Source organism: Malaclemys terrapin, chromosome 2 (genome assembly GCF_027887155.1).
Source record: "Malaclemys terrapin pileata isolate rMalTer1 chromosome 2, rMalTer1.hap1, whole genome shotgun sequence".
Taxonomy (NCBI): domain Eukaryota; kingdom Metazoa; phylum Chordata; order Testudines; family Emydidae; genus Malaclemys; species Malaclemys terrapin.
This window is the reverse complement of record NC_071506.1, coordinates 274,595,391-274,623,331: the sequence shown is the minus strand read 5'-3', so window position 1 is coordinate 274,623,331 and position 27,941 is coordinate 274,595,391. Positions and strand designations below refer to the sequence as shown.

Sequence of the window (27,941 nt, the reverse complement as noted above, 5' to 3'; positions counted from 1 at the left end):
GTGCCTCTGGCGCAGAGGGGCACAGCTCCAGGGTGTTTCTGGGGCAGGCCCAGCCCTTGTGCTGTGTCAGGGATGGGTGTAGCCTCACTACTGACTCCATGTCCCAGGCAGAAGTGGTGCAGGGTGATTTCCCAAGACCATGCAGCCAGTGGCCTGTGTTCCCTACTGCCATGCTGGAGCCTCCATATTTATTGACAAAATTTGCAGAGTTTTAAAATATTGTGCGCAAAATTTTTATTTTTTGGTGCAGAATTCCCCCAGGAGTAGAATTCTGCTTGGTAGGTAACTTGTGGCACAAGTGAGCTAGGAAAAGGGCCCTGTAGCCATACAGGTTTAACAGTATTCCTCCCACTCTGTTCAACCTGCCCTGATGTCGCAGTGGTTCTGGCCTCAGGATATTCCAAATGCCCAGGGATATTGAATGGTGTCATACTGCAGCTTCCCACACAGGCCGAGCCTAACTGTAGCCTCCGCACGCCTTCAGGGCAGACCATGCTCTCTCCCTTGTCTCTTCCCCTGCTGGGTCGTGACAAATGGCCTGATTACACCATCCATGGAGCTCCAGGTAACTAGTTCTCTTAAAACGGCTGAATCCTGCTAGACTGTACTTGCTTAATACTAACTTTCATTGACTTCCTGTCCTGGTCTGGACCAAATATGTAACTATCCTAAGGTACCTAAAGCAGCCAAAGAGCAAAAGCTATTCACAGAGCTGGGTCTATGTTCCTGAATCTCCCCCCATAAGATACATTAACTAAGACTAACGGTGTGGTGATTTATACAGGCACTGAACAAGCAGGGTCGCTCCCCCTGAAGAAGAGGGTGTGAAATGCAGTCACAAGTGATGCCAGCAAAAATTGTTTCATAGAGGTGGGTCTTTGACTAGTTGGCCCAGGGTTTACTTGAAACCTTAGGGCTATTCTGAAGTGGTTTCTTCAAGAAGAAGCATTCTCTGATGGAGCAAGTATCAAAGTCATTGAACGGATAAAGGACATGGGCCTGTACTACAAAGGCACAGAGGAGTACTTTTTGAATAGTGTTTGAGCCCTCTCGTAATGCTCAATCTGTTCTGAAGCCACCAGAACAGCAGGGTGCATGAAGCTGGGCCTCACATTTGGGTATATTTAATCAACATGGTGGATTCTCCATGTTGTTTTTCTTGTGTAAAAAGTAAAGACCGAGCAGCAGGAGCGCAGAGAGGTGAGTGTGGAAAGAGGAGGCTCCTGAACAATGTTCCCTTTAGACCAGACAATATTAACGGTGAAGTCCCTTGCCAGTCAGTCAAAAGTTTGCAGAGAAACCAAATCCAAGTAGCTTAATTGTTTAGAGCAAAGACCCATCACTGAATGGCCTAATGCTGCAGGCCTTGAAGGCATCTGTTAATTTACATGAGAATTAACCCATCCAGCTGTTGGATAAATGCAAAAAATAGTTTATCAATTATTTAGCAGGTCCTGTCACATTGCACTTGGTCTTCTAATGGCCTCTCTGTACTAGCTATTGAAACCAGTCTTATTGATCAGGTTGTGAAGAATTATACCACATTTGTTGGCTAACCACCTTTACAAAGGGCAGAGAGGCACTAATATTAGTGGTATAAGTAGGGGTATATTGCAATATGATACAGGCTAAATCGGAGGCTACTAATTGGCTAAGATTTAGAAAAATATTACTTTTCCCTCCCCACCCCAAGCCCGCCAAGGAGGAGAGGCTGAGGAACACCAAAAGTTTCATCTTCAGGTAGTTTTGGCTAGCTTCCGCAAGCTATTCTTCAAGATTTCGTAGTCTTAGTTCACTTAGCTGTCCGGCAATGAGGCTGCAAGGGAGGGGTGTTTCTTGACAAGCCCCCAAATTGTCATGGAAAAAGTCACCCCGCATTGATTTTAGTTCACCGACTCAAGCCTGAGGCCAGTTTATTGCAATACATACCAACGCGTTGGGGTAGCAGTCCGAAAACTACCACACCCAGCACAGCACGCAGGCTGCTTTTATTCCTTCAAACCGCAAGCATAGTACAAATAATACGTCATTTGCGTGAAATAAGAGTTGGGGTCTGACCCTTTTTCCTGGTACCTTCCTCATTATTTACGAGAATTGGGTGCCTATTGGGTGAGGGGTTTCTTGGTGGTTTCTGCCATGGGTGGTACTTGGCACCAGTTGGAGTGTTTTTCTCGTCAGGGCACATATTGTTTTTCTGGGGTTTACGGTTAAGAGCATAGGGGTTTATCACAGGATGCCCAAAGAAGATATATGATTGGCTAGTTTGGCAGTTAGCTGAAACTACAGGGGAAGTTGACCTTTACTAGAAGCAATTTCTTCATATAGGCGGTTATGTTTCATAAACAAGCGGCTATCATGTTTTTTATAAACAAGCGGATATTGTGTTGCTAAGCCTTTCGCATTGCTCCCTCCCGCTCCCTCCTCTGGTCATAGCCCATGATCGTATTTGGCAGGGGCTTGTACAGCTTAGTTTTGTTCAGGCTCTGGCCTGTACTCTTCTATGTAAAGGCGTCTGTATAGTCAGCTTCTGTCAGAGGGCCTGAATTTGGGCCTTCGGTCTTACTTTGGCTGCCATAAAGGCCACCCGGTTCTTTTTCCCCACACAGTGGAGTTACTCCAGCTGGATGTCGGTGTAATGCTATGCTAAATCAGATACCTAATGCTTGACTTTCAGAGGTTCTGAGCCCCCCACCACCCCCCCAGAACAATTGGAGTCAATGGGAGGTGCAAGTGCTCAAGGGTTCAGAAAATCGGACACCAGGAGCCTGGATTTAGGTGCACAAACGGATCATTAGCATCTTACCCAAGCTCACACAGCTGGATCCTGCTAGAGATGACAATAGAATCCATGTCTCCTGAGACCAAGTCCTCTGCTCTAACCTCTAGTCTACACTGCCTTTCAGACTTCAGCACACAGGGAATGGCTGTTGCCTATTTTGTTGAAAGGTGATTAATACATTACACAGTGCAGCATGTGAGCTAGAAAACGTGCATCGGGTTTTAGTAACACGGATCCTGATGAAAAATTAGCTTTGCCTTAACTGTGTACTTCTGGAGAGTTTATTTTCTGTTTAAACATTAATTCTAGACCATATGAAAGGCTGGCTCAGTACTGTCTGCCCGCAGACCAAGCTCACCATGACAGACTTCGGAGAAATTCTAAAAACAGTTGGTGATTTTGGGAGATTTCAAAAATGTTTGGTGCTGCTAATTTCTCTGGCATCTCCTAGCATGGGGTTCCACATGTTCAGCCAATTGTTCATGGTTATGCATGTGCCTCATCACTGTGATACAAGCTGGATCCATGAAATTAGTCCAAACCTGACTAAAGAACAGCAGCTGAACCTAACCATTCCTAGGAAGACATCTGGATCTTACAAGGAATGCCACATGTACACTCCTGTGGATCAGGGAATGGACTCCATCCTAGAATATGGGCTTAACTCCACTGAGACGTGCCAGAAGGGCTGGGTCTATCCTTCAGAGCAAGAACCAACGTTGGTAACTCAGGTTTGTAACTACACTTTTGTTCTTGATGAATACAGATTCCTTGATTGCAATGATAAAATCTTTCTACTTTGAATTCCCCCCGGCTTCTGGAGATGTCAAGCTATGGGTGATGTGGCAGAATTTAGACCTTTATTTTTTATGTTAAGCATTTTAATTTTATTGGTTTAAACTCACAGTTGCAGGAAATTATGGGAGGAGTGTCAGACAATAATTTAATGACCTTGAGATTCAAAAAGTTGAAATGTATAACCATTAAACCACACAGTGTCAACTTCACTTGTCAAAACATACCAAGTAAGTATCCTTAAATCAAACTTGAAGTTCTTAACCAGCATTTTTCTTTCTTTGCCTCGCTGTACGTTTTAATTACTGATGGAAATATTTTTTGGTTTGTGTGTGTCTGTGGTGAAATTAACGTTTGCTGACATTGACGTATTTACTCAAATGTGCGAGTACAAAATGGGGCATAACTGACTAGGCAGCAGTACTGCAGAACAGGATCTGGGGGTTACAGTGGATCACAAATTGAATGAGTCCACAGTGTGATGCTGCTGTGAAAAAGACAAACGTTATTCTGGGATGTATTAACAGGGTCACATGTAAGACACCGGAGGTAATAGTTCTGTTCTGCTTGGCACGGGTGAGGCCTTAGTCTCCGCACTTGAAGAAAGATAGGGACAAATTGGAGAGAGTCAAAGAGCAGCAAAAAATGATAAAAACATAAGAATGGTCATACTGTGTCAGATCCAATGGTCCATCTAGCCTCATATCGTGTCTCCGACAGCGGCCAGCACCAAAGCTTCACGAGAGTGTACAGAACAACCTGGCAGTTGGAGTGAACCACCCCTCTCTTCCCCTCCCAGCATCTGTCAGAGGTATAGGGTTGCCTCCCCCCCCCCCCCTTCAACCATCTTGGCTAATAGTCATTGATGGACCTTATCCTCCATGAACTTATCTAGTTAATTTGTGAACCCAGCTATACTTTTGGCCATCACAACATCCCATTGCAATGAGTTCCACAAATTAACTGCGCACTGTGTGCAAAAGTATGTGAAAGGCTGTTATAAAAAGGCCTGTGATGAATTTTTCTCCATGTCTGCTTAAGGTTGGATAAAAAGTAATAGACTTAGTTTGCAGCAAGGGAAATTTAGGCTGAACATTAGGAAAAACTTTCTAACTATAAGGATAGTTAAACTCTGGAACAGGTTAACTAGGGAGGCTGTGGAATCCCTGTCCTAAGAGGCTTTTAAGAACAGGTTAGATAGCAGCAGTTGGAGATGGTCTAGGTATCTTTGGTGCAGCCTCATTGCAGGGGCCTGGGCTAGATGACCTCCTGAAGTCCTTTGCTGCCCTACATTTCTATGTTGAAGATGTGAGGGAGAGTGCTACATCTGAGCCATTCTTTTTAGGTGACAAATCTGAGGAACTGTCCCAGATTGAGTTGTCAATAGAGGAGGTTTTGGAACAAATTGATAAATTAAACAGTAATAAGTCACCTGGACCAGATGGTATTCGCCCAAGAGTTCTGAAGGAACTCAGATGTGAAATTGCAGATCTACTAACTGTGGTATGTAATCTATCGCTTAAATCAGCCTCTGTATCAGATGGTTGCAGGATAGCTAATGTAACACTGATTTTAAAAAAAGGTTTGAGAGGTGATCCTGGCAAATACAGGCCGTTAAATGTTACTTCAGTACCAGGAAAGATGGTTGAAACTATAGTAAAGAACAGAATTATATGACACATAGATGAACTTGATATGTTGGGGGATGAAAGTCAACATGGCTTTTTAAAAGGGAAATCGTGCCATACCAATCTATTAGAATTCGTTGAGGGGGTCAACAAACGTGTGGACAAGGGTGATCTAGTGGATATAGTGTACTTGGACTTTCAGAAAGCCCTTGACAAGGTACCACACCAAAGGCTCTTTAGCAAGGCAAGCTATCATGGGATAAGAGGAGAGGTCCTCTCGTGGATCAGTAACTGGTTAAAAGACAGGAAACAAAGGGTAGGAATAAATGGTCAGTTCTCACAATAGAGAGAGGTAAATAGCAGTGCCCCCCAAGGACCTGTACTGGGATCAGTGCAGTTCAACATATTCATAAATAATGTGGAAAAAAGGATAAAAAGTGAGGTGGCAAAACTACTCAAGATAGTTAAGTCCAAATTTGACTATGAAGAATTACAAGGGTCTCACAAAAATTGGGTGACTGGGCAACAAAATGGTAAGTGACATTCACTGTTGATAAGTACAAAGTAATGCACACTGGAAAAAAATAATCCTATCTATACATAATGATAGGGTCTAAATTAATTGTTACCACTCCAGAAAGAGATATTGCAGTCATTGTGGATAGTTCCCTGAAAACATCTGCTCAATATGCAGTGGCAGTCAAAAAAGCTAACCATGTTAGGAACCATTAGAAAATGGAAGATAAGACAGAAAATATCATAATGCTACTATATAAATCCATGGTATGCCCACACCGTGAATACTGCGTGCACTCAGGTTGCCCCATCTCAACAACAACAACAAAAAGATGCATTAGAATCGGAAAACCATCAGGAGTATTAAACGGCTTCCATACAAGGAGGGATTAAAAAGACTGGGACTATTCAGTTTAGAAAAGAGACTACTAAGGGGGGATATGATAGAGGTCTATAAAATAATGAATGGTGTGGAGAAAGTGAATAAGGAAGTTTATTTACCCCTTCACATAATACAAGAATCAGGGGGTCACCCAATGAAATGAATAGGCAGCAGATTTAAAACAAACAAAAGGAAGTAATTCTTCACACAACACGCGTGCACGCAACCTGTGGAACTCGTTGCCAGGGGATCTTGTGAAGGCCCAAAGTATAACTGGGTTGAAAAATGAATAAGGTAAGTTCACAGAGGATAGATCCATCAATGGCTATTAGCCAAAATGGTCAGGGACTTAACCTCATGTTCTGGGTGTTCCTAAATCTCTTAACTGCCAGAAGCCGGGACTGAACAACAGGGGATGGATCACGCCATAGTTGCACTGTTTTGTTCATTCCCTCTGAAGGATGTGGCACTGGCCAGTGTCAGAAGACAGGAGAGTGGCCTAGATGGACCAGTGGTCTGACCCTTATGGCCATTCTTATGTTCTTAGGAACTGATCTTCTAACAACATACAGTAAAAGCTCTGTCCCTAACTGTACCTCACCCTTGATTTCCCTGTTCTGCCCTGTGTTCTCTCCTTCCTGCCCTGTGTTCTCTCCTTCCACCCTCTTCTCCCACTCACAACCAGGGGTGCTTGGAACAGTTTATGTAGTGGGGGGTGCTGAGAGCCATTGAACCAAACTGTAAACCCTGTATATGATGTAAACCACTTCAAGCCAGGGGGTGCATCAGCATTCCTAGCACTCCTAGCTCCAGCACCTATGCTCACAACTTCCAGCCCCTTTATCATGCTGCCCGCTAGATTTGGAAAAACCACCCTCACAACTACCATCTTGCCTCTCCATGTTTAAAGGTCTCCTAGAAAACCCTTTCTTTGTTTTGCCTTCTTCTACTGATTGATTATGGCTCAATCCATTCCCATGCCTCATCTTCCCTTCACTTGAGATTTTAAGCTCTCCAGGGCAAGCACCAGTGGGAAACTCTTTTGTAAAGTGCATGGGACAACTTGCACTTTATATATGGTGTCACTAAGTTCCTTTCTGAGTTACTGGCCAAGCATAAATCAAATTATAGATTCCAAATCTATGCATTCTAATTGGACTCCTTAAGCCTTCTGGAGTACTGTTAATTGTCACATTTTATACCTTCTCTGGATGCTCCCAAATAGCCTTCTAAGCATCTGAATCCAGGCTAGATGATGGATCCCCTTCCTGCCTCTAGTCTAGTCTTTTGTTGTGAAAGGCTTTGAAGAAGTAAAAGTTCGCCCACTGCTGTCGGGAAGACGGACGCTCAGGATAGCACACCTCTGCCTTTAAGTGAGCTATTTTTGAAAAGGCTGGCTATACCTATGCTAACTTGTCTGAAAGAAGGGTCTCTGTCTGTAAGGAATTGGTTGGCAATACTTAAGAACATAAGAATGGCCCTACTGGGTCAGACCAAAGGTCCATCTAGCCCAGTATCCTGTCTTCTGACAGTGGCCAATGCCAGGTGCCCCAGAGGGAATGAACAGAACAGACAATCATCAAGTGATCCATCCCCTGTCACCCAATCCCAGCTTCTGGCAAACAGAGTGGCTGAGGTTCTGTTTTCTACGGCATACAGTTGTTGGGACTCGTATCTGAGTTACTGCCCATTCTAATGTTAAAGATGTAAGTGAACCCACAGCCTTATGCAATGGAGGCATGTGTATATAAATGCTGTTGCAGTTACCCCAAACTTGAAGGAAATATGCATACACACACACACACACACACACACACACACACACACACACACTGCATCTATACTACTCAACTGCAGGGGAAACATACTGGGAAGCAATAAAAGTAGAAGGCACTTGGAGTGAGCGTGTACAGGGCTGAGTCATGGTGATGGATGACCTCAAAAGAACCTTGGTGGATAGGCTACAGCCTATCCATATAGCGGCGTTACATCATGGGGCAGAGAGTGAGAATAGATTCTCCTGGTATCTCTGGTGAAATGCACTTGGAATATTGTGTTCGGTTCTTGACACCTTGTTAGTACCTCTGGTTGAAAATTTGTTAAAAAATTTTTTTTGCCAGAAAATGTGTATATTTATATAAATATAATTTTGCAAAACAAAGTGGGTTTTAAAATTTCCCAGGTTTTTAATGAAAACCAAAATTGTTCAATTTCTTATTTTCTCCCCTATTGGCCCCCTTTTATTAAGAGACAAAAAAGAGAAGGGGGGGGGGAGGAAGAAACTGAAGTGTAAAGCTTTTTTGTAAAAATCTTTTTGAAGAAATAAATAATTTAAAATAAAAATAAGAAGTTTCCCAAACATTTGCAAGCTGTTTTTGGTTTTTGACCAGCTCTACTCATTACCATTTTGACAGAGTACATTTGGAAACTCAGAAGAGAGTAAAGAATCAGGAGGCTGAAGTTCTTGTGACTTATTGACGAAAGAGTAAAAAAGGTGGAATGTGAATTGGTTGGTCGACACATGGCAAAGGACGACATGTTTTACATCTCCCTGAAGGGGTCTAACCCCAAAAAGGAAGAGGAGCAGTTTACTGTGGCACTTATTGTAGCAGTGAAATGAAGGGTAGTGGGATCGATTTATGAAAGGCTGAATATTGAGAAAAGTGTCCTTACGGTGCGATCCTTTAGATGATGGAATAATCTCTCAAGGGAAGTACTGAGATCTCCATTGCTTGTGGACAATCCTGCCCCGCCAGGGGGAGGGACTGAATGACCCTGTAGGTCTGATATTTCTGGTTAGTATTACCTATGAACACATCAAAGACTCAAGTGACACTAGATGCTGACTGGGGTGGTGCTTTGGTAGGTGAATGGTGGTTTGGCATTATAGGCCGTGTACCTTAATCTCCGGTTCTCTCTGGGAATGTTTGTGCTGCTAGCAGGTCTTGAATCCAGCCACCAAATCAAGCCACTTTAAAATTAAACCTACTTTTGTTCCCTTCTTTCAGTTTGACCTGGTATGTGACCGAAAAAAGCTAAGTGACATCTCCCAATCCATTTACATGCTGGGACTTCTCCTTGGAGCTCTGATCTCCGGTTCGTTAAGTGACAGGTAAGGAGAAAGAATGATCAACCTGCACAAAGTCAGCAGCATAACCTCACTTGGGGGTGTATAGTATAGGGCCTCGCAGCCGCAGGGCTGGTGTACAGGCTGGTGTGGCTAGAGCATTGGAGCCTAGGCCCTGACACTCATGTGCCCTGTAGATTAGGGCAAGTTACTCAGTCATTTCTGTGGCTGTTTATTATTAAAGCTGGTTGAAAATGGGGGGATTCTATGTCATTTGGTTCCCTCTCTTCTTTTCTATACCCCAAGAAGCTACCGACACCCTTAAGGAAAAATCCAGTCTTTGCAGTATGCCTCAGGTAGATGCAATATGTGTTAATGATTACAGCATCCGATCTGACTAATTCTTCTCTTGTACCATTGGGGGATAACCCGCACCTCAAGATCAAGGCCAACTCCAAACTTAAGACAATCTGGATAGAAAAAGATTAACAAAAATTAAAGATAGAATACAAGATGATAGACTGGCCTCCTTCGAGTACGTATCCAACAAATATCAGCTACTGCTGACTCACAGTTCCTTCTTTCAGTGACTATGCTCACAGATTTACGCATAGATAGGGGACAACTGGACCGTTTTTAACTCTCTCTCTCTCCTCAGAAGAATGTGTTAAGAAATATAGAAACAGAAAGTACTTTGTAGGAATTATTTATATATGGCTTTGTGCTTTGCAGCACCCTCTTAATCTCAGTCTCAAAGCAAACTGGGGAAAAGAACTTAGTCTTACTTTCTCAGCAGACACCTGGGAGAGGGAGGACATCTGACCTAATGTAAAAGATACTTCAAGTTCTTTCTCCTGCAATTCTTCCAGAACAAGATAGTAAACAGGCACTACGGGATTCCAGAGTGTGTGTTTAAGGCTAGACAGGCAACACACAGTGAGTATTGCAGATGCAAACAGCCACATGCCAACCTTTCACACACCCTCTATACCTGTCAAAAAAGGCATGTGCACTGGAATACTATATTTAGTGCTCCCATAAAAACTCTAAGTGTCACTATTTCCCCTTCTCCAAGCTTGTGTATGTAACCATTCTGCCCATCTAAGTTGGCAGCAACAAGGGCCGGGTTCTGTATCTAGGGGTTCAGTTTCAATAAAGCAATGCAAAACTGGCTCGAGCCCCCACCCAGTGACCTGGGACAATTACATACTACCCCCTGGGCGCCTCTAAGAGGCAATACTTCCCCTCTCGCAAGCACAGAGTCTGAGTGTAGCAGAAAATGTTTAATAACATGAGGTAAACGACATCAGCATTAAATTGGAAAAAACACCACAAACAGGATTCATAACACAAACCATGAGCAAAAGACCCACCCCAGCAAATTGGGCCATGTCCTTTCCCTTTGGTTCTTGAGTCCAGCAACCCAAAAATCACCCAGAGTCCCCAAAGTCCAACACCCCCAACATCTCTTGGGTCCAGCAACCACCAAAAGTCCAACAACCCCCAAAGTCTCTGTCCCTGGTCAGTGCAGCCCCAGAGTAAAAGGGAGTCACGCAGAGTGTTAAGGGTCACCTTATGTGATCCGAGGCTGACCGGCCGTCTCTCCGTGGGGTTCCACCACAGCCTTCACCACGAGCCAGTCCACTTCCTGCCATCCCACAAACTGCTCTGCTCTATGAGCTGCTCCGCTCCGCTCACCGACCTGTGAGCCGCTCCAGCTGTCCCCACAAACGGCTCCTCTCGCCGTTCCTTGGGCCGCTCCAACCGTTCCCACAAGGCTCCGTGCCGCTCCTCCAGCCGTCCCCGCAAACTGCTCTGCCAGCCGCTTAGCAATATAGCTTCAGTCTCCCCCACTAGTTAACACAGCACTCAGTGACCTCAGCTCTTAATAACTTTAGCTCTTTTGTGATTTCAGCTCTTAGTGATTTCAGCTCGTAGTAGGGGAGCCCCAGTGTTGGTGCACCATTGGCCCAAAGTGAATTCAGCTCAGCAGCAGCTCAACTAGACTCCTAATAGAATCAAAGTTAGCTCTGACATTCAATAGTGGAGAGAAGAGGTGGTACAATTGGTGTTTCAGGCCCTCAAAGGGGGCCCATACCATCAGGTATAAATACCTATCCCCATCCCCTCTCAATTCACTGGGTTGTGGAACCCATGTCCTTTGTCTAGCGATTGCTACTTAGATGATGGTGAGACCCTCTGTCATAAAACTGTTTCATTGTCCTTGATTCACATAATCAGGGTAACAACACTTTATTCCTCCTGCCCCAATAACAGAGAAACTGGGGATCCCACCCCATCCAAAGTAATCACTATCAATTGCTGTTGTCTCATGCCAGGCGGGTGGGTGTGCCTATGCAAACAAGATCAGCCCCTGGAGTTCTTTTCCACACTTGCCATAATTCACCACCAGATGTCAGGGTAGAGCTCATCCTGACTCTGCTTACATGTATATTAGGGGTGCAGCAATTATTTTAGTGACCTAAAGGGTTATTTTGAGACCATGGAAATCTGCAATGCCTTCCACATACATACAGACTTGCTGAGTGAGATCTCTACTACTTCACGAATAGAAAAAATGACTCTGTCTAAGAGAAATGTGAAAAAAATACAAGGATGTCTGGTCACACGTGAAACTATTGCATACCTTTGCAGCTTAGCATACATTAATCCCCGATACTCATAGACTATGTTCTGACTTATTTATCTATTAAATTACTTCAATAATTAATAGCCTGCATGACCTTTATGGGTTCAGGTTTTTCTGTTTTTGTTTTTCAATGAACATTGAACTTTATTATTTATATGCTATTGCCACTTTGTGTACATATTTATATATGTTTTGTTCTATGCTTATATTTTATAAAAAAAAAACAATAAAAATAAAGTTTAAAAAATGTAGCTGATAGGTCTCAAACTGTAATTGTAAATAGGGAATCATCATCAAACAAGGCGGGGCATGCAGGGATTGGTTCTTAGCCTTGTGCTATTTAACATTTTTATTAATGACCTGGAAGAAACATAGTTTTCCGGTGACACACAATTGGAGGAGTGGTAAATAATGAAGATGACAGGACACTGATACAGAGTGATCTGGATTGCTTGGTAAGCTGGGTGCAAGCCAAAAATAGGCATTTTAAATGTGGCTAAATGTATACATCTAAGAATGAAGAATGCAGGCCATACTTACAGGACTCTATCCTGGGAAGCAGTGACTCTGAAAAAGATTTGGGGGTCATGGTGGATAATCAACTGAACATGAGCTTCCAGTTGGACACTGTGACCAAATCCTTGGATGAATAAACAGGGCACTCTTGAGTAGGAGTAGAGAGGTTATTTTACATTTGTATTTGGCACTTATGTGACTGTGGCTGGAATACTGTGAACAGTTCTGGTGCCCAGAGTTCAAGAAGGATGTTGATACCTTGGAGAAGGTTCAGAGATGAGCCATGAGAATAATTAAGGGATTATAAAACCTGCCTTATAGTGATAGACTCAAGGAGCTCAACCTGTGTAGTTTAACAGAGAGAGGGTGTATTGATTACGGTCTATTAGTACCTACGTGGGGAACAAATATTTAATAATGGGCTGTTCAGTCTAGCTGAGAAAAGTATAACAAGATAGACTGGAAATAAATGTTAATTTTTAAGTCAGAGTAATTAACCATTGGAACAATTTACCAAGGGTTGTGGTGGATTCTCCATCACTGACCAATTTTAAATCAAGATTGGATGTTTTTCTAAAAGATCTTTGCTGGGAATTACTTTGGGGAAGTTCTGTGGCATTGTTACACAGGAGGTCAGACTTAGACAATCACAATGGTTTTTCTGGCCTTGGAATCTATGAAGGTCTATTCCCCTTCCAGGGCTGCTGTTGCTGACAGAGCTAGACTTTGCCTTTTTATGCCTTACCTCTGAGCCTGATATGCCTTGTAGGTATGGTGGGGCAGGGCTGCTTAACCCCATAGCAGTTCATTAACCCTCACCTGGCTGGTGCGGAGTTTGTACACCCTGCCACAGCCAAGCTCCCAAGTTGGACTATATCTCCCATGAATCACTGCTGTTACCCCTCTTGGAGAGGGGATCGAGTGCATCATGGGAGGTGTATTTTGACAGGTTTCAGAAGGGTAGCTGTGTTAGTCTGTATCAGCAAAAATAACAAGCTTTCGTGGGCTATAACCCACTTCATCAGATGCATGGAGTTGAAAATACAATAGCAGGTATAAATACACAGCCCATGAAAAGATGGGAGTTGCCTTACCGAGTGGGGGGTCAGTGCTAACGAGGCTAATTCAATTAGGGTGGATGTGGCCCATTTCCAACAGTTGACAAGAAGGTATGAATATCAACTGAGGGAAAGTATCAGAGGGGTAGCCGTGTTAGTCTGGATCTGTAAAAAGCAACAGAGAGTCCTGTGGCACCTTTAAGACTAACAGATGGACGTTGCATCCGACGAACTGGGTATTCACCCACGAGAGCTTATGCTCCAATACATCTGTTAGTCTTAAAGGTGCCACAGGACTCTCTGTTGCTTTTAACTGAGGGGAAATTATTTTTTGTAGTGACCCAGCCACTCCCAGTCTTTATTCAGGCCTAATTTGATGGTGTCAAGTTTGCAAATTAATTCCAGTTCTGCAGTTTCTCATTGAAGTCTGTTTTTGAAGTTTTTTTGTTGAAGACTGGCCACTTTTAAGTCTGTTATTGAGTGTCCAGGGAGATTGAAGTGCTCTCCTACTGGTTTTTGAATGTTACAATTCTTAATGTCTGATTTGTGTCCATTTATTCTTTTGCGTAGAGACTGTCCAGTTTGTCCAATGTACATGGCAGAGGGGCATTGCTGGCACATGATGGCATATATCACATTGGTAGATATGCAGGTGAACGAGCCCTTGATGGTGTGGCTGATGTGGTTAGGTCCTATGATGATGTCCCTTGAATAGATATGTGGACAGAGTTGGCAACGGGCTTTGTTGCAGGGGTTGGTTCCTGGGTTAGTGTTTCTGTTGTGTGGTGTGTAGTTGCTGGTGAGTATTTGCTTCAGGTTGGGGGATTGTCTGTCCTATCTTGGGGCCTCTCTTTCTGCCACCACCCCCAGGAACACGATACAGTTCTGCAATGACCTGGAATCCTATTTTCGCCGTCTCCGACTCGAGGAATATTTCCACCATACCACTGAACAGCACACTAATCCACAGAAACATTCCTACCAACACTACAAGAAGAGGCAGTGGACTATAACTGCCATGAGTCGCTGCATGAGTATATCCAAATTGAAATATTTTGGCTTTTTTCAGGCATTTGATTTCAAACGAAAAATGAACTTTTCCCCACAGAAAGCAGCCATTCTTTGTGAAAAATTTCAAATTGTAAAACACCCAATTTTCTGTCAAACGTTTTGACAGAAAGTTTTCAACCAGCCCACTTTATTAGAGGCTCCAGCTGAGATCAACGGCCCATTGTGCCATATGCTATACAAGAAGCAGATAGTAACAGTCGCTCCCCTGAAGAGATTGCAATGTAAATAGACCAGAAAGACAGAGAGATTAAAATGTTATTGGTGGTGGTGGGGCATTTTCTGAACTTCTTCCTTCCTCCTTCCCCCAACCATCTCAGTCTCACTATTCTCCTCACAATTCCCTGCTCCCATTTTTCCTCATCCCCTTCTACTTGTGTTCTTTTCCTACATGAAGCAGGCAAGTGCTGGGCAGTGACAGGTACCCTCTGTCCCTTTCTTATGTTAAGAAGGGGTGAATGGAGCTCTGCAAGCTTGTGTTTACTGCTAACAATGCACTAAGGTCACTCCTGCCCCAAGTAGCTAAGCTTCTCTAAGGGCTGGTCCACACTCACCCCCCAGTTCGAACTAAGATACGCAACTTCAGCTAAGTGAATAACGTAGCTGAAGTCGAAGCACCTTAGTCGAACTACAAGGTACTTACCGCGGGTCCACACGCGGCAGGCAGGCTCCCCCGTCGACTTCACGTACTCCTCTCGTGGAGCAGGAGTACCGGCGTCGACGGCGAGCACTTCCGGGATCGATTTATCGTGTCTAGACAAGAGGTGATAAATCGATCCCAGAAGATCGACTGCTTACCGCTGAACCTGGAGGTAAGTATAGACGTACCCTAAGAGAGACAGAGGATAGAATGTACAGGGCAATTCAAACATGGGGAGAACTGAAGTGGATTTGGTGGCTATGGTGGTGTTTTAAGTATAAACTAAGAAATAAACATCTTTCTGATGTGACCCCAGTTACCTCAAAAGAGGAGATGCGAGAGTCCCTCAGGAAGTGTCCCACTATGATGGTTGCTAATTAAATGTCCCTTGGATGTTTCTCAAATCCATTCAAATGTGTCCATTGCTTTGCCTTCTGCTCTGTCCTGTGGAGTCTTTCAGAAGGTGTGTCCACACACTGATTGTCTTCTAGCTCCCATTCACAGTCCCTCGCAGGGAGATTGTCTGTTGTTAGAAGAACTCCTTTTGGGTACCCAGCTAGGGTGACCAGACAGCAAGTGTGAAAAATCAGGACGGGGTGAGGGGGTAATAGGCACCTATCTAAGCCAAAACCTCAAATACCAGGACTGTCCCTATAAAATCGGGACATCTGGTCACCCTATGCCCAGCTCACACCACTTTAAAGGGGTCTGTTTTTTCAGAAAGCGCTGAGCCACCCACCCTGTGAAAACCAGGCCTCTTTAAGGTACATCAAGTTGTGGATCCAAAATCAGCAGTCACTTCCAATAATCTAAACCAGAACTCTGATTCTACAGCAATACCATTTAAACACTTATTTTCTGCATTGTATCAACCACCAGTATATCCATCCAGGCTCTTACATTGATGCCCATCACAATAGTACTTGGGTGCCTCTCTGGCTTTAGGAGAGAATGCTGACAGTAGCCTCAGAGATTTACAAATATGTTTCCTCCCCCAGGATAGGTCGGCGTCCGGTTACATTGCTTTCCATGCTTATGATGGGGGCATTTGGTGTTGGAGCAGCCTTTGCACCGAATATCTATGTCTACATGGCTTTGAGATGTCTTGTGGGTTTTGCTGTGTCTGGTTGCACTATAAGCACAGTGGCCTTAGGTAAGATTGCCTCACTACTAGAGTTGTTTTAGCTTCACAATATCTGTGGTCTTACAAAAGGCCATGAAAAAGTCTGCTGGACAAAAGTGCTGTGTAGTTACGTACGACCTGTTTTTAAAAATGTGCTTCCAACTTAATGTCTTTTAAATACAGTGGGACTGAACTTTCTCTCACACTGGTGTAAATCAGGAGTAATCACATTAAAGTCAGGGGAGTGGCACCAGTGAAGGGAAGAGGAGAATCTGGCCCACTATTTACATATTTGGTGGGAGGCAGGCAGAAAGCATAATCAGGGCTGCCGAGAGCGGGTTCGGGCCCCGGTGTGAAAATTTTTTCGGGCCCCCCAGCAAGGGCGCACTGGCTAAACTGGGCCGACGAGAGTGGGGGGGAAGCCGGGCCCCCTTTAAGACCGCCGGGCCCCGGTAATTTGTACTGGCTTCCCCCACCTCTCATCGGCCCAGAGCATAGTTGGAGAATGTGAAATGTTGGTTTATTTGTGCTCGGGTTGTCATTAGTATCTCCCATGAGTGGTTATTAACTATTGTATCTCTGAGATCACTGTCTACTCACAGTCACGAAAGCCCCTCTTAATAACATACTTTACATGTATGCAGCCTTTTTCCCTGGAGATTCACAAAGGTTAGTTAAGCAAGACTCTCAGCAGTACTGAGAGGTAGGGAATTATTATGTATCCTTATCTGGAATAGAAAAAAGTCCTTTAAATGGTGCTGAACTATTAGGATTCTTAGGAGTTCAATCTGTGTTAATGTTTCTAGGCACGGAATGGGTTGGAGTCTCCTACCGGACACATACAGTAGCTGTCTCTCATTGCTGCTTTTCCATTGGACAGATGGCTTTGGCTGGCTTAGCTTATGGGGTTCGCAACTGGAAGCTGTTGCAGATTGCTGGATCTGCCCCAATATTTGGTCTTTTCTTTTACATATGGTAAATGTGCTTTTGCCAGAGAGCTCTTCTCACACATTGCAGTGTTGTTTGTGATCCAGGTTACACACGGGCTTTACAGAGTGGATTCATCTACACATTGAAGGGGAGGTTATTTCCCATTATACCCTGATCTTGTAAAGTCGTATACAAAGTTAATGGGAGCTGCTGGGAGCTCACTGTATTTGACTATCAGGCCACTTTTATTGAGGTGCCTAAATATGGATTTAAGCATAACTCTAGGCAGCACAATAAAATTATTTCTATTGAAACAAAGCAACCCCCAAATACAAACCTGAGCCTTAGTGCCTCAGAAGATCTGCATGTCTTCTGTTGTAAACAGGCACAATCAGATCGATGGTATTAGCACTGAAGACACATCAGGTAGATGAAGTTAGGGATACAGTTAAGTGGGTAACTGCGTTTTTTCAACCACTTTGTAGGGTCCTTCCAGAATCTGCTCGCTGGCTTGTGATGAAAGGGAAGATAGAGGATGCCAAAAAACTGCTTCAAAAGGCAGCGTCTGTAAATAAGCAAAGCATCCCACCAGAACTGCTGGATCAGGTAATGAATGGTGGAATTGGTCACTCTCCTAAAAGGTTTGGAGTCCCCAGGCAGGGCCGGCTCCAGGCACCAGCCCACCAAGCTTGTGCTTGGGGCAGCACCTGGAGGGGGGCGGCGCGGTGCTCTGGCCGCCGGGGAGAGCGGAGCCGCGGCTGGGCTCGCCGCCCTCCCTCCGGCGCTCTGGCCGCCGGGGAGAGCGGAGCCGCGGCTGGGCTCGCCGCCCTCCCTCCGGCGCTCTGGCCGCCGGGGAGAGCGGAGCCCCGGCCGGGCTCGCCGCCCTCCCCCCGGCGCTCTGGCCGCCGGGGAGAGCGGAGCCCCGGCCGGGCTCGCCGCCCTCCCCCCGGCGCTCTGGCCGCCGGGGAGAGCGGAGCCCCGGCCGGGCTCGCCGCCCTCCCCCCGGCGCTCTGGCCGCCGGGGAGAGCGGAGCCCCGGCCGGGCTCGCCGCCCTCCCCCCGGCGCTCTGGCCGCCGGGGAGAGCGGAGCCCCGGCCGGGCTCGCCGCCCTTCCTCTGGTGCTCTGGCCGCCGGGGAGAGCGGAGCCCCGGCCGGGCTCGCCGCCCCCCCCTGCCGTGCTGGGCGGGGGGGGCGGCGGGAGGCTTTTTTGTCTGGGGCGGCAAAAAAGCCAGAGCCGGCCCTGTCCCCAGGTGATCCGTTTGAAAAATGTGCTGCACATGGGGAGTCAGAAATCTCTCGGCGGGAGAGAGGGGGGGAAGAGCCAGAGGATAAATATTTATATAAATGGATAAAAGAGCTTTAAAAATATTTTTAATGGCTCTTGTGCTTTCTGTGAACAAACAGTTGCTGCGCCAGGTAAATATCCACACAGAGAAGTTAGATAAACAAAAATAGCCTTGCTGGAAGGTTACAGTGCAAGACTCTTATTTCTTAGAATTCTGAAGGACACACAAGAACCCCAAAACAAAGCAAGACAAAGTCGGCTACTCCCTAAAATATAACTTACCCCATCTTACTTTAGGCTACCTACTGCTAGGCCCAGCTGGTATCCTTCCCTACAGAACCCCATAGCCTGCAAGCAGGAGCCCTGCCCCTCTCCCCCACTTCTAAGGTGACAAAGATAAGGGCAACATTGCAGCCACTCTCGATCTGTAATTTTTCTCTGTCCTATCTATGGGGTACAATCACCTGGTACATAGGGTCTTAAATCAGACACTGGCTTTTTTACAGATCAGTTTGCTCAAGTGCCATGGAGTTTGTTAGATGTTTCAGTTCTTCTCTTTATTATTACTATTAGATATGATTATTTCTACTACATTTTCCCAAAAGTGTCTTGTCAGGAATATTCATCCCAAGAAAAACCTTTAGTGGCCAAAGTGGGGCATTTAGAGAAACAGGCTTTGGTGATGTGAATCCAGCATGTCGTGCTGCAGTTCTCTGCCTCTCATCACCAGAACCCTCTTGGTACCAATCTCCTCTCCCTGGGGTTGTTGGAAGTCATTCCTTTGGCTTCAGTAGGAGTTGGATCCAGCCATTGGTTTCTCTTTTATATTTTGACCCTTTTGCTTGTGAATTTTGAAGATGACACCTGAAAAAAAGGGCAAATCTGGAAATATCCTGGATCTCTTCAGGAAGCCGCACCTGAGGAAATCTACTTTAATTATGTGTTATGCCTGGTAAGTCCTCCAAATATTTCTCCATTTTAGAACTCCTTTTGAAAAAAAAAAAAAAGCATGGATATCTGGTGTACCGAAACTTTGTAAAGCCACCTAATGTGCCTTCGGTTTCATATTAATGTGTGTCATCTTCTTACTCCCTTAAGAGATGAATGAACAAATGTACTGTTCTGTGAAACAACAACACACGGTTTTTTCATGAGTAATAAAGATGAAAGATGGCCTTGTGATCATAATGCTGAATTGGGACTCAGAAGATTTAGATTCATTTCCCAGCTTTGCCACAGACTCTGTGAGACCTGGGGCAAGTCATTTAATCTCTTTGTCTCAGTTCCCCATCTCTAAAGTGGAGAGGATAACCCTACCTCTCATAGGTGAAAACGAATGTTTGTAAGTGGCTGTCGGAGTGCCATGTACTAATGTCAGGGTAGGTCATTGATTCACCAGTGACTCAGAGTGCCATCTGCTCTATCAAGAGAACCATTTCCTGTAGCCCCTGGACTATCCTCAGAGGCCTCCCATCTGATTACTGCTCTCCTTGTGAGATCTCCGCAATCACTGCCCAAACCTATACGGCTATAGCAAGGATCAATTTAAAAGTACCAGTGCAGATATGGCTAGAGTGATACCTTAGTTTCTGTGCTTAATAAAGGGTTTATCTAAAACTGTTCAACTTGTCCCTATGTATAGAAATTAGGTAACAATTTCCTACTATTCTTTAGCTGCAGCCTGTGACTTCACCCTGTCCTGTGTTCCTTTGTTTCTCTTACCCAGCATACAATGCCTCATAGGAAAATGATGAAATGATTGCAGAAAGAACACACTCCGGGGAGGCCTTAGTGCATAGCACACCTTTCCTTTTTCAGAGCCCTTTCTAAATTTCTTAATGGAACTAAAACACTTTTAAATTAAACTTAAAAAAAAAACTATAACCAGTACAGTAGCTGACTAAACAAACCTCGATCAGTCTCTGAAACGTTTCAACAATCTTCCAGTCCTTGTATGTCCCCCTGTTCAGACTCATGGTCAATAACAGGATCAGTTTGTGAATTATTTTCAAGTGATCCTGTCTTCCCACGCTGAACATGTGAATTCTGACTTTGTCCCATGGACTGAGAGTTGTTTATGCAATATCATTGATTCTTTCTGCTGGGAATTTCTGTACGTCTGACACATTCCACATTTGCTCACTATTTCTTTGGTGTCGCTATTCATCTATGGCCAGAATACAATCTCTCTAGCTCTCCTTTTTGATTTGGTCTTCCCAAGGTGCCCTTCATGCATTCATTCCAATATTTCCTTTCTCATCCCGGAGGGAACCACAATTGGTGTACCCTTATTATGCATAAGAACAGGTCTTCCTCTTCACATGAGGAGTCCCATTCTGCATTTCATTTAATTTCCTGTTTCTTTGCACACTTCAGCGCAATGGTTGGTTTATTACAGTTTCCACGTATTTGCCCAAATGCTGGGTATTTCCTATGGTCATGCTGGTTGCCACATCGTTGGCATTGTTTCCTGTTTTCTATTTTAATGTCTGTGAACCGTTCCCTTGTTGGCTTAGCTCTGCTACTGAGTCATATGCTTTGTGACTTTCTCTAGGGTTTTTATTTGTTCTGCTGTTTGGCATAAACATATTGCCCTTTCTAGTGTCAGATTCATCTTCCTTAGTGACCGTTCATGGGCTTGTTTATTGGTATATCCCAGGACACTCTGGCCTTTAATGAGAGAATCTTTTAGTATTCCATATTGGCAGACCTGTTTGTAAGTCTCTAACAAACCTCTCTATTGTTTCCCTTCATCCTATGTTCCCATCCTGAATATATATCTTTCACAAGTAACATTTTTTTTCTAATGACACAATGATGCTCCAACATTTGCTTTATTTTTGCAAACCTTTCCTCTCTTTCCCCACCTGGAATGCATTGTATACACCTAGGGCTTCTGTGTCTGCTACTGTTAAGAGCAGAGCAACCTTTTGCTCATTCTCCAGTTTATTTGCCCCTCTGGCTTTCATATTCAGCACAAATTGCTGTGTGAACCTTTCCCAGGGATATTCAGCACTTCCCCTGGTTCTCACAGCTGCTGGAAGATTTGCTTACAGTGGTACAGGCTCAGTGGCAGCCATTTTGCTATTACCTCCCTCACTGGGTCTTCCAGCCCTCCATGCCTTGGCTTTCATGGAGTACTTACTCTATAGCACAAGGAGTGGATGTTTCCCCTCCCCATGGAAACAGGGGTCACCTAACGCTAACCACACTCCTGGAGATGCATACGCTCTACTCTACTCTGCTTTGCTTTCAGGTTTGTGAACAGCCTGGTGTACTATGGCCTGAGCCTTAACGTGGGGAGTTTTGGCTTGGACATTTACCTGGCGCAGCTTGTGTTCGGGGCTGTTGAAATACCAGCTCGCTTCGGCTGTATCTTCCTGCTGCAGTGGTTTGGGAGGAAGAAATGCCAGGGCTGCTTTCTGCTGCTGGGCGGAGCCATGTGTCTCATCATGACCGGCATCCCCAAAGGTACACAGCAAGTCCCTGGAGTGCAGCCCAACCTACCCGGTACCTGGAGCAGTTGAGTCCCAGACACGTTCCTTTGTCCTCCATTTTCTTTCCTTTCCTTTCATAGCTCAGCTGACTGGGGCCCTCTCTATTGGCTCCTAACACTTGCTTTCAATGCCTGAGCCACCTTTTCCGGAGATGGCACCCACATGGCTCCATTTCAGACGAATTTCTGGATTTTCTTAGTCTTACTTTCTTCTCTCTTTACATTCCTGGTTCCATAGGCACCAACTTCTACTGGTGCCGGTGGGTGCTTGACCCCTCCCCGCCCCTGGCCCCACCCCGACTCCACCCCTGCCCTGCCACCTCCTGTCCCCATTCCAACCCCTTCCCCAAAGTCCCCGCCCCAACTCTGCCCCTCCCTGCCCCTATTCCAACTTCTTCCCCAAAGTCCCCACCCCTAACTCTGCCCCCTCCCTGTCCCCATTCCAACCCCTTCCCCAAAGTCCCCACCCCTAACTCTGCCCCCTCCCTGCCCCTATTCCAACTCCTTCCCCAAATCCCTGCCCCGGCCCTGCCTCTTCCCCTGAGTGCACCACATTCCCGCTCCTCCCCCCTCCTTCCCAGAGCTTGCTACAGCTGTTTGGTGGCTGCAAGTGCTGGGAGGTAAGTGGAGGAGCGGGTATGTGGGGGAGGAGGCAGAGGCAGAGGTGATATGAGGTGGGGTGGGGAGCTTGGCTGCTGGTGGGTGCAGAGCACCCCTAATTTTTCCCCGTGGGTGCTCCAGCTCCGGAGCACCCACCGAGTCAGCTCCTATGGTCTTGCAGGCAAGCTCCGTGGAACAACGTGGTGTGCCTGTCAAGGAGACACTTGCCTCTTGCAGGCCAAGGAGGAGTTTTTAAGGGCTGTCAGTGTTTTTCTTTTCCTTCCACCCTCCTCATTTTTTCCCTCTTCTTTTCTCTCCTGCTGCCTGTGATCTCACCGCCTTCCCCTGTTGTTGTTTTGGAAGTGCTGGCAGTATGCTCAGCCCTGTACAAGACGCAGGGAAACCCGTTACAGCTTTCTTTAGAACATGCTGATGCCATAGTTCTGTTCTAGCACTTTTCAAAGGGACTGAAGCGGGCTGGTGCGATTCATGCTTGCTTCAACCTTCGCCAATGCTTTGGGGTTGTTGCAGAGCCAGAGATTTGAGTAGCGACAGTAGCCTGCTGGCATCTGGGTAGGTAGATTAGAAAATCTGAAGCCCCTGTGCTAGTTAACTAAACTAAAAGGGGCCACCCCATCTCCCAGCAGCTCTCTGGACCCAGAACTCTGCAGACCCCCTCGCTCCGGGTGCACTAGGACCCAAGTAGGGGACTTCTGGACGTTCCAGCCAAAACTGTCCGACTGTTCTCTGACTGACTCTGCTCTGTGCTGACTGGTTGGTTACCTCAACTCTCCCCCTCCCTCTCTTCACCTCACCTTTACTCCACATCTGCCTCTGTTTGCCAGAAGCTGGGAGTGGACGACAGGGGATGGATCACTTGATGATCACCTGTTCTGTTCATTCCTTCTGGGGCACCTGACATTGGCCACTGTTGGAAGACAGGATACTGGACTAGATGGACTATTGGTTTTGACCTATTTTGGCTGTTCTTATGCCTCTCCTCCCCTGCACTGTCCCATCTCCCCCTTTCCTTCCCTTTTCTTTCCATGTAGCTGATCCCCCTCCTAAGTGATCCTCCTCCCCTCCAAAATTGTGGCACTAATGTGCCATTAGCCAACATCACATTGATCACTTTGCTTGTATATTCTACCCCTGCCCCCACCCTGTCTCTGTCTGGTCTATTTACACAGTACTGTCTCATTGTTTCCTTGTGCTCCACTGTTTGTTTTCTCTTGTCTCGTACTTAGATTGTATGGTCTGTGGGGCAGGGGCTGTCACTTTGTTCTGTGTTTGTACAGCGCCTAGCACAGTGGGGTCCTGGTCTGTGACTGGGGCTCCTAGGTGCTACCATAATAACAAATAAGAAATAATCATAAAAATAAGAAAAAAGAATATAATGGGAAAAATTTTCAAAGACACAAAGGGCAGTTTTGCAACCAGCTCCCACTGAAAGTTAATTGGAATTGAGGGCATAATTCTTATTTGTACCTTTGAAAATCTCCCTCTGAAGCATCACGAGCTAAATTTGACGTTCGTGTAAATCCAGTGAAGTCAGTGGCTGATAGATCTCTGCTGACTTCACCTGGATGATTCACTGCACCTCTCTATCTGGCTCCTAGAGCGTATTATAGTGTAACTTATCTCAAACTATCATCCAAGAGAGCGGCTACAATTGATCACCTAATAAAAATTGGTCTTTACTTACTGGCAGTTGGCTGAAGTTGCACTGGAAACCTTGGGGATTCTGTAAAGTGTGGTTCTAGTCTGACAAGTGACTGTGTACAGCTGATGCCTTCTTACCCCATGGATTGACTCCCTGTGTGTGTCTCAAGTTGTATTTGCTGACTTCAATGCCAAAAATAAGTTTTCACTCCTGTTGATTCTGCAGATCCAGGACATCTATGGGAACTGGATTTTAATTGGGCTAATAAATCACTCGCACAATTGCAAAAGTTCTAATTGCAGGGTCAAATTCTGCCCCTCATTATGCCGTTGCCCATAAGGGCATAATCTGAAGTCACTGGGGCTGCGCAGGTGTCATTGGGGGAGCACGTGAAGATGGTGAAGGTTACACAGGATAAATAAAAGCATGATCTGAAGGTAAGGGGCTAGAAGGAATAACTGAGGGCATAATCTGGTCTGGGCAATTTCTGATTACCGGTTATAGTGATGAAAAGGAAAAAAACTCAGTTTACCTTTCAGAATCCAGGGTGAGTTTGTAGGGCAGGTCGCTAGGGAAAGGCTCTTGGCACTTGGTACACTGAATGCATTTGATCTAGGAATCGGGGAGGCGTGATAAACGTGAAACTCTGAGATGCCATCTCTGCAGTCACTTTCCAGACCGGAACCATCCTTTGAAGCTAGTTCTGGTGATTCCCATTGGAGGTGTGTTCCTTAGTGTAGTGGTACATGTATGCTAGCTTTGCCTCCTGGCAGGCCCATATGGGGCAGCCCTAACTGTGCTCCCTCTCCTCTCCCCTCTTCCTCCCCCCCATATAAGCTTTGTATAACAGTATCGCCTTTTGCCACCAGATTTGCCAGTGGTGGTCACAACGCTGGCTGTGATAGGGAAGTTTGCCATCACGGCCTCTCTTTATACCTCCTATGTGTATTGTGCAGAGCTGTTCCCCACTCTTCTCAGGTGAGCTCTCCTTCCTTTTTTTTATATGATGCCTTTGCCCAGGAACTGGGTATACTCTAAGATTGAAATCCTTAGGCTATTTTCACCACTAGGTGGGTTTTATTATTTTCACTGGTAATGGAGGCTTTCAGGAACTAAATAGTGGCTCAGAAAGTCCAGAGAGTTCTATTTGATATGATTCCAGATGATCTGGATCAATCCCTGATGAAAAAATAGCCCTTCCTCCTATAGTCCACTCTAATTTCTCAGCAGCCCCACTCTCACCTTTTCCGCAACTGTAGAACAGGCATTGGTCAGTCTCCAGTTTTGATCTAAAAATCAAATGGATTAATTTGAATCCAAGATGCTATGGTGGTGTGGGTCACAGACATATTGATAGAGGGAGACGGGATCCTTGTATTGCTCTGTATTAATGGCTTTGAATTGAGACAAGATGCCAGACTGGATGACCACCTGCATCCCTTCCTGTCTGAGAGGCAGCATGGCCTGAGAGCATGGAGCTGGGCTGACTATTTTCCTCAAAAACAGAATCCACTAGTTTTTCCTCCCATCTACCCACTGGTGGATTGTGTTTCATCAAGTTAACCTGTTTGGAAAACACCTTCCTTTGGCCACTGTTTTTTTTCGCAATCATCAATTACAGTCAGTGATCAAGACCCCACTGAATTGAGCCCCATGGTGGTTTTAAGCAGCTTTCTCCAAACATTGGAGCCCTATCTACAATATTGCCCCTACTGATGTTAATGCAAAGATGGGAGATTTCCGCAGATATTTAAAGACAAGAGGCTGTTGATTGACTTCCAGCATCACTTAACATCCTGGGAAGTAGGGCACTGATCAGGGCTTGAACTGGGATTCTGCCATGCTGCAGAACAGAACAAGGATCTAGACCACTGGAGACAACCCCATAAGCAAAGACCTTCTACTGCATCCTGTTCACACCGTCCCTGCTTTCCTCTGTTACTAGGCAGACCGGTTTGGGTTTATGTTCTATGTCAGCCAGAGTGGGTGGCATGATCTCCCCTCTGATTAGTCTCTTGGACAAGTACCGTCCCGCTATTTCCATGGTGATCTTGGGAAGCACTCCAGTGATTGCAGGAATCCTCTGCTTCCTGCTTCCAGAGACGTGCGGCAAAGAGCTTCAGGATCACACAGAGGCAGCTGTGGCTAGCCAGCGGTAAGTCCTCAAAATGCGTTTGCAGCGTTTCCCATCCCCCTCGCCTTTTCACATGTTGTTAAGTGGTGGTAGTGGTGGTCTTTTGCCTCCCCCTTCAGTGGTATTCAGGCAACTGAGACAAAGGCTATCCCCAACTGAGCTGCCAGCTCTTTTAGACCCATCCGTGAATGAAATGCACCAATCACCCACCTCCCACTTGCACTGTCAATACTCATGCTAGCGGGTGGCTTGACAGGATCTGATTCTGAAATGAAGAGGCTAAGCACTCTGATTGTGGGGGTATGGAGGGGAGTCAGGTGTTACAGAAAATGGGGAGGCCAACCTGTAGGGAAATGCCAATCCTTATGTGCCTCTCATCCGGGCACTAACTTCCTAGGATTTCCCATGGGGAAACACATGTGCCTCCCCACCCATGCCTGCTTGGCTCTCTTGTGCAAAGTGAGTCTTGATTTGCCCCATCTGGAATCCGCTCCCAATCCTTTTCCAGCTCTGCCATCAGGCTGTGAGCATGAGGCTTCCTGCTTGCTGAGGTGAGCACCATCTTCTGGTGGTGGCAGGTGGGGTCCAGCAGGTTGAAGGGGGCTGTGACTTTGTTCAGGGAAGGGAGAAGGGATGAAATTGACTCTTCTGTGGGTTGGAAGGTGCTGAAGAGAGCAGTGGAAGAACTGTGGAAAAGTATATATGCTCTCAGTGGTGCAGGGTAGGCTGTGTTTGGGGCAAGTGGAGTGTGAGCTGGGCTACGGGGAAAATGGCCATGGTTCCATGGCAAGCCAGTGGCAAAGCGGGAACGGCTGCTGCAATTTCGAAAAGTGTCCTTTTCCTGTACTTAACCATATTCCCTTTCATTAGGTCCTGTGAAAATGTCAACGGTAGCTATGAAGTTGGACACTTGAAACTAAAAGAAGACAACCAAGATTTTGGACACACCAGGAGCACACGCTTCTAATTAAGCCAGCCATAAGATGCTTAGGAACAAGGACTGCAAGCCACCGGTGGATTCAGCTTGGGTTCTTCATTTACACTAACTCCCCAAGTAGACCAGCCCCCTGCCAACTCTTCTTCTCCTCAATCTGATTTGCCTTCCCTAAGCTCCCTCTTAGTGCTTCCTGGTAAGTACTGCAGTTAGTCACTCCTGCTCTGTTCAGTGAGTGTTAGAACAGCCTGGCTGGGAGAAAACTGGAGCTATAAATTTAAGATAAAAATCTGAAATTAGGACAGAATGAACTTTTTCTTTTCTCTCCTCACTTCCCGCCATGTGCACCATGTTTGGAAACTTTCCCAAGTGTGAGTTCTATTAGACGGTGGAATAGCCTTGCAAAGAAAATGAATCGTGCAATATATAAAGGCAGACTGGATACAGCCCGAGAAAACAATCCCATGGATAGATTACACTAGATAGCTAATAAGCCTTTTCATCTCCAATTCTCTCCCTTATCTACCCTCACTTCAAACCCGTGTACCTTTTACCTAGCGTTACCCAAGAAAGAAAAGTCTAGTTGGGTTTTTGCTGCAGATACAGCAAGCAATGTGCTGGCATCCCTAACGGGGAGTAGCTGTGCTTAGTGAATAAAATTAAAACCTGTGGAGAATC

The 27,941-nt window shown here is 45.6% G+C and overlaps 1 protein-coding gene across 2 annotated transcripts; it reads left to right on the top strand.

Annotated features, from left to right (window-relative positions):
• The first annotated feature begins 477 nt into the window (after positions 1-477).
• On the top strand, positions 478-27,941 carry LOC128830793 (solute carrier family 22 member 13-like). Of its 2 annotated transcripts, none has more exons than XM_054016575.1 (11): positions 478-565; positions 3,089-3,510; positions 9,109-9,212; positions 16,098-16,252; positions 17,029-17,197; positions 17,638-17,758; positions 19,294-19,388; positions 21,693-21,907; positions 25,065-25,173; positions 26,141-26,350; positions 27,200-27,941. In XM_054016575.1, the coding sequence occupies exons 1-11, from the start codon at positions 493-495 to the stop codon at positions 27,294-27,296; spliced, it is 1,770 nt and encodes a 589-aa protein (XP_053872550.1). In that variant the 5' UTR covers positions 478-492; the 3' UTR covers positions 27,297-27,941. The 2 variants fall into 2 exon arrangements, with proteins under 2 accessions (XP_053872550.1, XP_053872549.1); XM_054016574.1 differs by having other exon boundaries at positions 21,693-21,958.